Raw genomic sequence first — 13,874 nt, 5'->3', positions numbered from 1 at the left:
TATTTTTGAGTGTTCTGGAAAATTAATGATAGCAACGACCAGCCCAGCTTGAAATCTAGATCTTCCTGTTTGTGTCTAGGTGCAAAAACATCCCCTCGTGAGGACTTTCATGTGAAAACCAAGAGGACATAAACACGCTGTGTCTGTGTACTTTAAAGCTATTAAAATTTTCACATTTCGAAAAGTACATACAATCTGACATATGAATCAAGAGTTGGACCACACTTCAGACCAAGTTTGCTACATTTTCTCTTTTCATTATAAACTTTGTCCCTGGGTGATTTCATCCACATCCAAGCTTCTCTTCAATTTCCAACTACAGACAGATGCTTGCCTGTCATCTCTCCTCACAGATGGCTCAAAGGTGTTTCGAACGCACTATATGTTAATCAGGCTCATGATTCTCTTCCCTTCTCTGGGCTCAATCACACCCCCCAACTTGATATGTGTAAAATCTGGTTCTCTCATTCAGCTAGGGACTTTTTTAGGCTGGAAGTCTAAAGTGAGGAAGGGAGAGAGATCAGATGCCTGTCTGATTGTTAGGCAGGGCCCTGCACACCAAGTTTGTCAGTTTCTAATTCTTCCAGATGGGGGCAAAAGAAAGCAGGAATAGATGGGAAGAAAAATTTTCTTTTAGAACTTGCACTGTCAGAGCTCTGTGGGTCTGGGAGAGATTTAAAGAGAACTCATTCACGCCAGGGGTGGAAAGTGTTCATGCCTCTAGGGGCTTTGATCCAAGCAGGTGCATCTCTAGTTTAGGGAGTGACCTGTGACCCCTCCTGTGGCTTCTAGGTCTCGGGTAAAAAGATGGCACTTCCCTCGTCATTCCACTCTCAGCATTATGGAACACGCTTTACCCCTTTCCTTTGAATGAATGCATGTGATATTTGGTATCTTACCTTGGGATTTCACATCTATGTCTCAGCAACTACTCTAATTTTAACAACCTGGGACTGAGGTATGGTACTTACTCTTTGTAGGCTACTGGGCTAGCTGCCATAGGGGCTTCAAAAATTTACATAACTCAGCCCTTGCTCTCAAGGAGCTCAAGTCTAATACAAGAAGCCTAAAAAAAAAAAGACTGTCACCTGAACCATGCAAGGGCACTCTGTAGTTAAAATTTCCGTAAGATCTTTAAGTTTTAAATTTAAAGAAATGAAACATTCTCTAGATGATAAAGGACCAGTATGTGCAATACAAACCAAGCCTGTGAAAAGTGTGACCTTGGTTTTTTCACTAGCATGTTATCATCAGTGTCATTATTTAAAAGCTCAGACTGTACAGAAAATGTCCACAGTTCCTAATTCTGAAATTGGAGAGCTGGGGTGGGAGAGGGAATAACGGTATATCAAACCAAAGAGTACAGGGTCAATTTTCATGGGGGTAAATATCCCACCTACTAAATACTCATAAAGGGAGGTCAAATTATTTTTGGTAACATCAGATAAGGAGCTTTGTTTATTGTGACAGGGAAGAGACCAGTGTGAAAAGGCGTGTTGAAAGGGAGAAGACTTGGGCATATAAAAATAGTAATAGGTACAAATGCTGAGCAAAATGGTAATTCAACAGCAATAATCCTTAATTTATTAGTTAAAACACTTTCCAAATCAGTTGAAATTCAGGTTTCAACTTTCCACAGAAATAAGAAACACAATGGTAGGTTAAGTATCAAGCTTTTCTGGGTTTATTTTAAATTAGCAACTGAAGACAGTACTGCATTAGTATATCAATCAGGGTGTCAAGGCTCAACCTCAGATGACCAGGACAACGCTTTCCTCAATGAGCAAGGACCTCCTAGGTAGAGAGAGCAGGGTCTCTACCAGTTCAAGTCAACAGCAAAGGTTCCCATGAAAATCACTTGATACGTTAAGAACTATGCAGAATCCTAGCTTCTAACATCAGGGAACAAAATCAGGATGACTTTATAGAGGAGAATTTGTTCAAACATGTAATTTTTCATAAAAATCTAATTTCACTTTTGGAAAGAAAAATTCTTTAAAAATCAATGGAATAAATGGCTCTAAATGTTTAACACTGTGATTTTTAGAACATATTTGTAATCAACTTTTAAATTTAAAACGCATTTAAAATTTTAGGAAAAAAGAGCTCAGAATGGGGTTAAGAGAGACATTTTATATTTTATCATGGGATACAAACATGCGTACATGCACGTCCACAGCAGTATTATTCACAATAGCCAAAGGTGGAAATGGCCCAAATGTCATCAATAGATGAATGGACAGATAAAATGTGGTCTATCCACACAATGGTGTTATTAGTCATAAAAAGGATGAAATACTGATACGTGCTACATCAAGGTTGAACCTTGGAAGCTTTATGCTTGTGAAAGCAGCCAGTCACCAAAGGCCACACACTGTATGACTTTCCATTTATATACGAAAGGCCCAGAAGAAGTAAATCCAGACACAGAAAGTAGATTAGTGGCTGCCAGGGGCTGGGGGAAACGGAACCGGGTTTGGCGTCTCTTTCTGGGGTGACAAAAATGTCCTGGAATTAGACAGTGCTGGTGGTTGTATAACTTTGTAAATGTGCCCAAAGCCAATGAAATATACACTTTAAATGGCTAAAATGGTGAAAGTTATGTGAATTTTACCTCAGTTTTTTAAAAAAGTCACCATCTAGTTTGATCCTGTTCCTTTTTACTTCTGTCTGGGTAAAAACATGCTCTCAGAACTTTGCCCTCTCCCTGCCCTACCCCGTGCGCCTTGACTCTTCCGTTCCTTAGGAGTTATATCCACGACCTCTTGCCTTTCCAGCACTGCTTAACATCTTCTGTTAGCTCCTCCTTTCATGTCCTCAAATTATGCTCAGGTCTAATCTCCTGCTTCTACACTTAAAATGTCCAATTTCTCTCTTTATGGCTCATTTTCTTGACATGCATTCCTTCCTTTCGTGTCTAAAATATGGCTGTTCATCAATGACCATGTTACCTTTTCCTTGCCAAGCGGATTTCTAAGTGCTGTTAGCTGGGTATTGCCAGAAACGTAAAGGCATGCCCAGTCTCCTACTAATCAAGGCAACTCCCCTAAGACTTAAACACATGGATTTCTTCTAATACAACCTATACTCCTCAGCTTTCTACTGACAAAGCAAAGCTTATAACACATACAAGGTTTTAAATGACACATCAAGGTTTTAAACGACCCATTTTAACAAGTTATGTTAGGATCAAGATACAAACTAGTTTCAGCAAATAAAAAATACAGCAAAACCTGTTTGTGGAGGACTGGCTGAAAGTGACCAATCCACAAATTCACTAAATAAAGCAGCTTATCTATAGCTTAACCACATACAAATATTGACAGAAATTAAAAAGCAGGTCATGCAGTTTTCTTTCTCATCCATTCATTAAAAAGGGATTGAGTGTCTGCTATGTGCCAGGTACTGTTCTAACAAGCACAAGAGATACAGAAGTGATCTGACAAACCGGGTCATTCTAGAAAGGCCAGGCAGGATATAAACTAGCTAGAGGGGAGTTCTATAAGGAAAATAAAACATGGTAATGTGATACAGAGAGAGCAGAGGTGAATGCCAGGGCTACTTGGGCAGGGTGGGGAGAGAAAGTCTCTGAGCATGAATACGGAGAAGGAGCTAGGTGTGTGAAAGCACTCTAGGTGGCAAGTACTGTTAAGCAGGAAAGTCAGTAGGATTTCATATAATAACACAGGAAGGAAAGGGGGAAAACCTAGTAAATGTTAAGCTTTCAACTGATGAAGAAAGGTGAGGGTTCAGTTGTGAAGCTCTGGGAACACAGCAGGAGAGGGTTTCCTGTACCTGAGGAGGGCTACGAAGGAGAGCTGAGAAGGGGCAAGGAGCCATAATCACAGTGACCAAAAGTAAATCCTTGTGATACAGATTAAAAGAAAAAAATGATCAGTGAAGAGAGGGCAAGAAAGATTAGTATTAGAGGAAGAAAAACGAAGCCCTCAGAATTTGCTGGCTAAGAACTGCTGTTTGCTTTGGCCCGGGAACTCAGATTGTTCCTGGATTGGCACAAAGTGGAAGCAAACATGAAGCCCAAATCAAAATGCGGCCTGTTATCAAGGTCCTCTCTTCTTACTCAAGGCTCTGAGCTGATCTCCTTGTCTTAGTTCCCACGCACGTCGGACCCTGAGTCTGAGTGGACCTGGGATGTGCTGCCTTTCTGTGTTCCGTTGGGCACTGTCACGCAGATTTTGACTCAGGTTTATCAGGGTTCCCCTGGCTCTGACTTGGTCGAATCTGAAGTCTTGCTGTGGACTTCAAGGTTTGTAATATCCCCTATTCCAAACTGCTTACAGCTGGATTCAGGTTCTCAGCACTGACTTTCTTTGGGCTGTAGATATTCTTCATCCTGTGTTTCCAGTCTTGTCATAGTTTTCCTGGTTCTGGATTCTTCCCTACCACTTGTTGCCTGCAGAGCAGCACCAGTAGACACAAGGCCCATGAGAGAAGAGACTATGCTGAGAAGAGGTATTTTGGGGGATATATGGACAGGAATCAAAACTCAAGGCAGGAAACTTATGGAAAGTACTTTTTTCAAAAGAGCACCTCAAGCCAATTTTTTTGACCAATTTTTTTTTCTTGTTGTTAATATTTAGCTTTCTGTTCTCACTACAAGTTTTTCTCCCTTTGCCTGGAAGACTAGGAAATTGCCCTCATAACATCCTCCTCTTCCCTCAGCAGGGTCTGTTTCAATAGAGGAGTGGGAAGAAGAAACTGGTTACTGTGATGGGTTCTCTAGGTCCCAGAGGAAGGCCAGACAAGGGAGGGCTGGGAGGCTATCAGTACTATGGAAGGCAGTTACCTTTCATCCAGGCAGTGAACAGCATTTTCTTATCATAGCGCATCTCCATGTAAGCTTAGACATAAAACTTAAGAGGTCTTCATAAACAACAGGCATTTGTGTTATAAAGAGAAGTGAATTTGGGGACAATGCATAAAATAAGGCTACCTACTGACAACCACACAACAACAACATGAACCAAAATGCTGTAATCCCATAACCTGGAGTTTGGTGAGGGGATATTTTGGTTACCTTCTGACTACAACCAGCACAGAAAAACAAAGATACAGTATTTCAGCTTGGTAATTTCTTTAAAGAGATCCTATTTTAACTACATGCAACTTCTCCTAAATTATACCTGTCCTAATTAACTTGTTTAGGCCCAGGAATATGATGTATTTGGGGGAAAAATTGAAGAGGCATTCAATGCTGTTATCATGCGATACTGTGGCTTACTGCTTTTTGATTCCAATGTGCTATTTTCTGTTTCTTGTGTTCGATCCTTTTCAGCCTCCTTTGTTCACTCGTATTCCTTTTGTCCACCAATGTTGGTGTTGCTAAGAACTTCATACTTTGTCTCCTCTCCCTCTGTACATTCTTTCTAAGTAATCTCATCTATTATTTTGCACAGAGCTACTCCTTGATATTTCCCAACTTAGTACTTTAGCCCAGATCTCTTATCTAAGACTCAGATGTTTCTATCCAAATGAATACTGGACACACCAGCAGCTTTTTAATTGCTTTCTGTTTCCAATCCTTTCTTCACACTTCTGACAATGATTAGATGTCACTGCCCTATTTAAGAGTTTTCACGGATTCTCCTCCAGCATTAAAATATCTAAAGTCCTTAGTATGATACACAGGGGCCTTCAATATCTAGTCTGATCTCATCTGTCTAAAATAACTGTGGTCCTCTGAACAGGTCCTCCACACTCTCAGGCTCCATATTTGGAACAGAGTGCTCCATATTTCTGAAAAACCCTACTTTACCACGCCTGTTATGGGATTGATTCCACCTGCTTAAAAATGAGCTCGGTTGGCAATTAAATTCCGTATTGAAGACACGTAAAATGCCAGGCACGAGGTTCCCACAGTTATGGAGTTTACATTCATGTGTGCACACGTATTTGGGGGAATGGGAAGGTGAATAAATAGGAAAGTGTTAAGTAGTGATAAAGCTTATGATTAAAATCAAACAGGCTGACTTGACAGTGAGTGCCTACGCAGGTCTCTTTAGACTGCTCGGCCAAAAACTTCTCTGAAGGTGGGATGTTTAACCTGAGATCTTTTCTTGGAGGCTACTGGCACCCTTCCTCCAATAGCTTATGTCTATCAAAGCACTCAGCATTACTATTCTAATTCATGTTTTTACTTGTGCATTTCCATTCCTCTACAGACTCATGTTTCGAAGGGAAGAACTCTGTCTTTTCAACTTGAACCTCTCTCTTCTAACACAAAGCTTGGCATACAGTTGATGTTGAATAAAGGCTGTGAAAACAAATCAATGAAATAAACCGGTTTTCAAATGATGGAGTGAAAAGGGTAAGAGACTAAATGCAAGTTTTCAGGGCCAAACAATGAAATTTAGATGGAAAGCAGCTAAGGCCCCAACTTCTATCCACACACCTGAACTCATCCAAACAACTTGATATGATGCATGTACTGCTACACCCTCCCAGAGCACTCACTTCCGGGCTAGTCCTGGTCTTTGTTTTCTCCACACTTGCAGGTTACTTCATCTTCTTCACACATTTGACTCCTGCTTCCCTGCTTTTGTTTCCCAGAGTCTGACATTAAACTAATTTGGCCTCTGGCTCTAACCACAACGAGTAGACTCACAGCTCTTTTTCTCTGTATTCACAAGACAACCAGTGACTGTTTCCTATAGTTATGGGCAGCTTTGTTTTCTGGTTTATGCAAACTAGGAATGACCATTCACATAGAACCATTACTCCCTTAAAGGAATGCCGCTTTAAAATCTTGGTTTTCTCTTCTATCCACAGTGTTACCATATAATTTGCCACTGAAGAAAAAATGCTCATGATAATTACACACAGCAGGTATGCAGCAGGTTTTGTGGTCACCCTTTCCATCCAGCCGTTTCCTAAGGGTCATGTGTACCAGGGTCATGTGCACTTGTTTTTTGGCTTTCTGCTATCCTGGACAGGCTGCTCCCTTGCACTTCCCCTTGGGCTTCAGATTTGACTCTTTCAGGCTGAAAACACTTTCCAGCATTTATCCATACCTTGTGTAGAGATCCGTATGTGGAGACTCTTGGTAAGGGTAATAACACAGCTAACATTTTTAGATGTCTTATTACAAGACAGGCATTGTGTATTATTTGAATTATATATTTGAATTCTTTTTATAAAACCTGGTGAACTTTCTTCCATTTTAGAAAAAAAGAAAGGTTCAAAGAGGTTACTTTACTCAAGGGCACATATCTGGTACGTGCAGAGTTTAACTTAATCGCAGATCTGTCTGCCTGCAGATGCTCATGTTCTTCAATACTACAATATAATCCCTCACCGTGAAATAACCTAGTAGAGAAAACATTGACCACTATGATCATAATATCCATAAACCAAACAAAGGCATAATACGATCAAAATCATTATTAATCTGAATTCTAAAACTTATCATTCTCCTTTTCAAACCTATTCCTTTATTTTGCATGTGACAGTATTTTAGATAGCGATATCCTTGTTCTCAATGACCAGACAGAATGTTCTTAGACTTCTTTTAATATAACTGGAAAACTCACTTTATTCATCTGCTTCTTACTTGCTTTATTTCTCTTAGACTAATGGGTCTCTGAAAGTTTGGTGTCATACACTCCAACAGTAAACAATTTTGAGCATGTGTTCCTCAATAAATTATATACATGTCTATCCGTGTAGTAACAGATTGCATACACTACAGAACACACTCCAACGTGTAAACAAAGACTAAAAAAATAAAAGTAAAAGTCTTAATAATTTTCCTACCTCCCAAAGGTGGACCTCTTCGACTCCCTGAAAGCCCGCTCCGTGAACCCCTCACCTGAACTAGTGCCTCTCAAAAGTTAAGGTGCATACGAATTATCACCCGCAGATCTTGCTTTTAAAGCAGATTCTGATTCGGCCTGTTTAGATCAGGGCTAAGAGTCTCTGGGATTTCTAGTAGGCTCTTAAGTGATGCTAATGCTGCTCACACTGAGTAACAAGAACTTAAACAAGAGGTTAACATGTAACCAAACTTAAGCTGTTATTTTCTACGGTAAAACAAACAGCTGATCCTAAATTCAACTTTCCATAACTACAGGCAAAATTGTTAAAAACTGCTTTTAAAACCAAACAAAACAATCATTAGACACATTAACTAATAACATCAAAGAACACGTCTAAAATGTAAATAATCATCATGGCTGGGCATACACTTAAGTGGCTGAATTCAGAGTATCACAGTGAAACAGATTTTGTTTCCATACACTTCTTTTCTATCTCCAAAGGCAGCAGTGAACAGAAATTAAGAAAAGAAAATAAGGACAAAGAACAAAATGGACTAAAACATACACACTTTCACCTATTTCTGACATGAAACCAGTAGGCAAGATTCACGGGTGAATATCATCGGGTGATGTTTATGTTTATATTAACAGGGGCAGAGCAGCCTGGCTTTTTATGTAAACACAGAGTGAGAATGGTCACACAAAGTACACGGTTTTAAAACTCTATCTTATATTTACACAACTTTAAAAGGTCCAAACAGCTTATAAACATAAAGGACTTTACATGTGGAAGTCAGGCAAGTTCAGAAGATCAGCAGAATAAAATCAGAAAGCAGTTTGGTTTTATTGTTAGTTTTGCAGTTCCCTCACAAAATCCTAAAGTTCCCATGCCGCTGACTGCATGAGAACATTTCATGCTGACCCTCCAATAATTTCCAACAGTCAAATACACCACAAGAAAACTACCACCATCCCCGAATTTCAATTATTTACCTTGTCAATCATTTTTCTTGCTTCCACTTCCTCACTGTTGGGATTCTCTAACTCAATGGTATAAGTACCCTTGTCACTTTGGTCATCATCATTATCCTTTTCAGAAGTGGCAGAAGTAGGTTGATTTTTTAACATTTTATCCATCTCCTGGCTTGGTCTGTGCCCAAGACTCCCTGAACTTCTCAATAATGCAGTTTGTAGGAAGGGAATGGACACCGATGGCTCCTCTGATTTCTGTTTTAACAATTTCCCATGTGGAACACCATGCCCCCCTCTGTGATGCGTAGAGCTAGTCTGGAAAGACAAAGAAACCACTTTGGCATCTGCTGTTGGAGATTTTGCTTTTTCAAGTTTTGTATGTGGTGTCGAGTAAGTAGTTTCCTGACACAAGATTCCCGCACTCTGAGTAAAAGAGTAGGACCGTCTTTTTCTGGGATTGTCTTCGTCAAAGAATGCAATCATAAAAGCAGTTTGACTTACAACAGCTTGGTCTTGATGCTTCTCAGTGGCCTGGGCCTTCTGCAGCTTTTTCTGTTCGGAGTGGTGCCGCCTTAAGTGTTCCTCGAGAGCAGCACGCTTGCTACAGCGCCTGTGGGCCCCAGCATTTTCTGAATCGCTCTGTGTACCGTCATCATGTTTATTTCCTGGACACAAAACAGAAGCCACATAATAGGGAAGGAAAAAGTCCCATGTAGAAAATTAGACGCGTATACAAAAGTGTTACTTGCTTTTGGCCCCCTCCCCCTCTTCAACCCCAGTCATATGGTCGTTTCAGTAACAGGCTCGGCAAACTTCCCTCAACTGCAACGCTCACATTCAAATTTTCTCAACCAACAATGAGGTCCTTTATAAATAAATGAATAGGACTGCTTTTCTTTCTCTAAATTTTTAACTTTCTAATGATTCATTAATGCCTTAACAGATAAGCAATGCTATATCATCTGCGGTAGTCTGTATTTATAACATTAATAAACGTTAATCCGGCCTCCAAACCTTATACCTTCTTTAGCAATCAAAAATTGGCTTCTAGCCTGAGAGGAAAAGAGAAAAGAGAGTGATCCTCCTGAGATGCTTATTACTACACAGTAAAATAGAACACAAATGCCATAAAATGTGGTGAATTTTGACAATGTTTAATACTTCTAAAACTACAGCATACTTTTATAAAAAGTATACAAAATTTTAATACGAAGATGCAAATTTGTAGTTTCCACCAATTACTATACACTTCTCTACAAGTGTCTTTCTAGCTATGAGAAGTTTTGCAAATTTACATTTGTGCTCTAAACTCTGGTGGCTTCAAAGAGTTAAATAAAGCATGCTAAAGGCCTATCACAGAATAGCATCGTCTATGAAATCCTATATAAATCTAACCACCTTCTGGGCAAATGGCAGGGTGCTAAATATAACCAGCTAAAAATCTGTCTTCTCTATAAAGCATATAGAGTCAAGTTAGAATATGTTTGAATTTTGAAACATTAGGTTCCTAACAGCTTTTCTGTTACCCTTCATAGTTCTACTAGGGATTAAATGTGAAACATTAGAGAAATTAGTTTTCAATGATTTAGAATTTTAAGTATTTAAATAAGTACATTAGAAGAAATTATCAAATGATACTTATATTATTACAGCATAAATTTTTTTGAAGGTCAAGAATTTTTCTAGGCTTCCTAAATTATTCAATTTTAGACTGAATGAATTACAAACGAGGGCTTAAATGATGGCTTCATTGGAAGAAAAGTGCTTCCAGTCCCAAGCCTGAGTTTAAACCTTTCCTGGGCTACAAATTCTAAATCTGAAGACCTGCTGAATAATGTAGTAACAAACAAGACAATGATCAGAACTGGACGATGCATTGGCTGGGAGGGGCAAAGGGCACACATCCAAAAGAGAAAGGGGAATTTTAATACTCATGGGGTTCTTTTTTGTTTTAAATGTACTTAGAGGTTACCAACTGGTGCTAATGATTTAACAGAAGACTAGTTGTAAAAATGTACATAAAAGGTGTGAGAAGACTCAGAAGATAGAAAGAATCCACAGAAAAGGGTAATGTTTTGAAAAAGTCACAGGCAAGGGAAGCCAAGGGAGAGAATTAAACCAACACGAAGGGAGGCACTTCCCAGCAAAACAAAACTGACGAATGTCATAAACATCAGATACAACAACAAATCTGAAAATCTTTCTTCAAATTAGCAATTATTCAAAATGCAATCTGAAAAGAATAATAAAACCCCAAACAGGTGTTTAATTAATGGAATCCCGACCCTCAGGCAATTAAGCAAGGAATCAGGGATAGCAAATGGAACGCAAAACCAAACTAAACCACTAATTTAAATATAAAACTCATTGAAAACATGCTATTTTACAATCTTTTTCATTGTTGCACTGGCTGAACTGAAAAGGAATCCAGTTTCCAAGAGCCAGTAATAACTAAACTCTAAATTTCTGTACCAATAGACCAAATAGCCCACACAGTACACATATACAACATGAAAACACCATCTTTACAAGACTTCAGCTCTTGTACCAACGTGTAAAATTTGGCACTTAAGTGGTGTTGGGTCCTTTTGGTATTTTTTAAGTTACAGTTTAAAACTTTTTATGGAGTAGCCATTTTCTTTCATGGAGTATTGCTATTCCTTCTTGTATTTCTCAGTGTTACAAAAGGGGAGACCCCTGGCAAGAACTGCAATTTCTCTTTGTACTCAACAACAAAAATCACTGGGAAACTCTCCTCTCCGAGTTTCTGTGTTGTCTACCATCAACCACGCCTAAATATGTTGAAGTCTGTTCAGTATTTTTGGGGGCAGGTTAGCTGTACCAGGTCAGACGTTGTGGTCAAAAGAAGCTGCAAGTCTCCTAAAGGGAAAAGTGTACGGGCTTTGTGAGCATGATTTTCTTCACTGTCCCAAAGCGCGTGCACTTTACTCTTGTAGGAGCAAAGGTTTTTGCTTTTATTTTACTTACTTTTAATTTTTGAGACTGATTCAAATAATTGCTGGAAGTCTAATTAATGTAAAATTGTTACCTTTATTTAAAGTCTATGTATACACTTTCAACATCCTACCTAGATTGTGGAAATTCTTTGTCTAATGATGGCATATCTGACTTTGGGAAAAAGTCAAATGTCATTTATAAATATAACTGGAGCATTAAAATGGATCTATCTTGAACCAAAAATGAGTTATATTCACAAAGATATTTTTTTTGTAAAATGGTCTGAAAGCCAATCCAAAAGAAGAGTTCTGAGCGATGGCAATATACTAGAACATGTGTCTACCCATAAATCAACTTTGAGGGAAAACAGCAATTTGTATAATTTCTGGTAAAATTTTTAAATATCATTAATGCACAGATACAGTGTGATTATGGGCATTAATGCTTGTGTTTGGAATCAGGCTTACAGATGGGCCTTGTTCAAGAAGAGAATGAGTAAAAATGATGGCTTAAAAATAATAGCTAATACAGAAAATGCTTATGATGACTAAGAAAAACAGTTATAAAATAAAGGGATAAAGGTATTTTAAAATGGCAACTTTTAAAATAACCTTTTAGCTCACTTTTGGCACATTTATTAAAAGTAGTTGAGAGAGACCATGTCATTTCTAAATTGTCAAGTTTATGCTACCTTTTATATTACACTTGGATATCAGTACTATTTATCGATTCTTACAAATGGTCAGCGTACAGATGGGTAGCTTTTATCTGTGAGCTTTCACCTATACGTACATATATAGTTCTCAGTTATGAATTTAATATTATCTGACAGAGGCAAAAGATAACAATCAATATGAAGAGTATAATGCAGGCAATTGCTTATGATTATAATTAGATTTAGTAATAGGCCCCAGCAAAGAATTAGGTAATCACACCACCTCACTATCCTGAAATGTCTTAGAAGCAAATCAGAACAGGTATTTCTTCAGTACTTGACCAAAATCCCAGGGCATAAAGTACAGGTTAAGCCAGGGTTCGTCTTATCATTGATAGCAAAGTCATTCATTGTGTATTCAAATTACTGAGTACTTGCCACATAATTAAGTCCCAGGTGAAGTGTTAGGGATACAGTGACCTCAATTAGCATTTGTTAAAGCTCATTAACTCCTTGTATAGTAACAGAATGGTCATATTAGCATGCAGTCATTTCTCTTAATGATAGCTTATGAAATAAAATTAAGATAGAGTAATTAAGATAGAGCAAAACAACAGAAAAATTATTCAGCTGATACCCTGTTGTACAGGTATAGACATCTGACTAATTTTGGCCAAGTGTTATACTAATAAAGCATATACTGACTACTTCACAAATAAACACTCAATTGTGGTTTCATAAGTTTTAATATCAAAAACATTTTTAATTCAATTAATTCCCAGTATCTCTAAACCAAGAATTTTGTTCTCTAAACCAAGAATTTTGTTTCACGAATAACCACTGAGAAAAGTTTGAAACATTTTCTCAACAATGTGACTGTATTACTGGGGCACCTGGGTGGCTCAGTCAACAAGTGTCTGACTCTTGATTTCAGCTCAGGTCATGATCTCACAGTTAGTGAGTTTGGGGCCCATGTTGGGCTCTGCACTGGCAGGGTGGAGCCTCCTTCGGATTGATTCTCTCTCTCTCTCTCTCTCTCACAAAATTAATAAACATTTAAAAAACCCCAATGTGACTATTATTACTAATGTAGAACTTCTCGCCCATTATCAAATGGCTTAAAATTTCTTTCAAAATCGAGACACTGACATTTCACTGGAAGTATCACAATAGAGAAGAACAGAATTGAACACATCTTTTCCTTAAGTCAAGAAAACGATGAGAAAGGTCTTCTAAGGGAATTCCACAGGTGAACTGAGTGAATCTTTTATTTCCATAGGAAAAGAAATATTTTTAATGGCATAAATATAAATTCACAAAACCAATCTGGTTTTGGCAAGAAAATGAAAGCAGACTATTTTCAATGAGTAAGGTGGATATGGGCAGTATGGCTTGCTTCTGAGCTTCAAAATCAAAACAGGAAGCTTTGAAAGAGCTGAAGTTTCCTACCATATAATTTTTTATCTAGCAGTAGTTTGGTAACTGTGAAGACTGAATTTTCTTTGTCACAAAAC

The 13,874-nt window shown here is 38.3% G+C and overlaps 1 protein-coding gene and 1 long non-coding RNA gene across 21 annotated transcripts in view; one reads left to right on the top strand and one right to left on the bottom strand.

Annotated features, from left to right (window-relative positions):
* CEP170 (centrosomal protein 170) overlaps positions 1 to 13,874 on the bottom strand; it is a 128,039-nt gene that overhangs the window by 40,118 nt on the left and 74,047 nt on the right. For 14 of the 17 annotated variants that reach the window (XR_006199160.1, XM_042926479.1, XM_042926483.1 and 11 more), the window contains 2 exons: positions 9,249 to 9,412; positions 8,769 to 9,062 (listed from right to left, as the gene is read on the bottom strand). Coding sequence is in view for 16 of the 17 variants with exons in the window: in XM_042926479.1 (XP_042782413.1) it covers positions 8,769 to 9,062; positions 9,249 to 9,412 (458 nt within the window). In the remaining variant the exon portion in view is untranslated. The remainder of the gene's footprint in view (positions 1 to 8,768; positions 9,063 to 9,248; positions 9,413 to 13,874) is intronic. The other 3 variants (XM_042926489.1, XM_042926488.1, XM_042926490.1) reach the window with 1 other exon arrangement.
* LOC122212480 overlaps positions 1 to 13,874 on the top strand; it is a 47,517-nt gene that overhangs the window by 10,086 nt on the left and 23,557 nt on the right. For 3 of the 4 annotated variants that reach the window (XR_006199162.1, XR_006199163.1, XR_006199161.1), the window contains exons 2-3: positions 6,183 to 6,328; positions 6,790 to 6,846. This is a non-coding gene — a long non-coding RNA (uncharacterized LOC122212480). The remainder of the gene's footprint in view (positions 1 to 6,182; positions 6,329 to 6,789; positions 6,847 to 13,874) is intronic. The other variant, XR_006199164.1, reaches the window with a different exon arrangement.

This window comes from Panthera leo, chromosome F3 (genome assembly GCF_018350215.1).
Source record: "Panthera leo isolate Ple1 chromosome F3, P.leo_Ple1_pat1.1, whole genome shotgun sequence".
NCBI classification, from domain to species: domain Eukaryota; kingdom Metazoa; phylum Chordata; class Mammalia; order Carnivora; family Felidae; genus Panthera; species Panthera leo.
The sequence above is the reverse complement of the archived record's forward strand: the minus strand, read 5'-3'. Positions and strand labels throughout refer to the sequence as shown.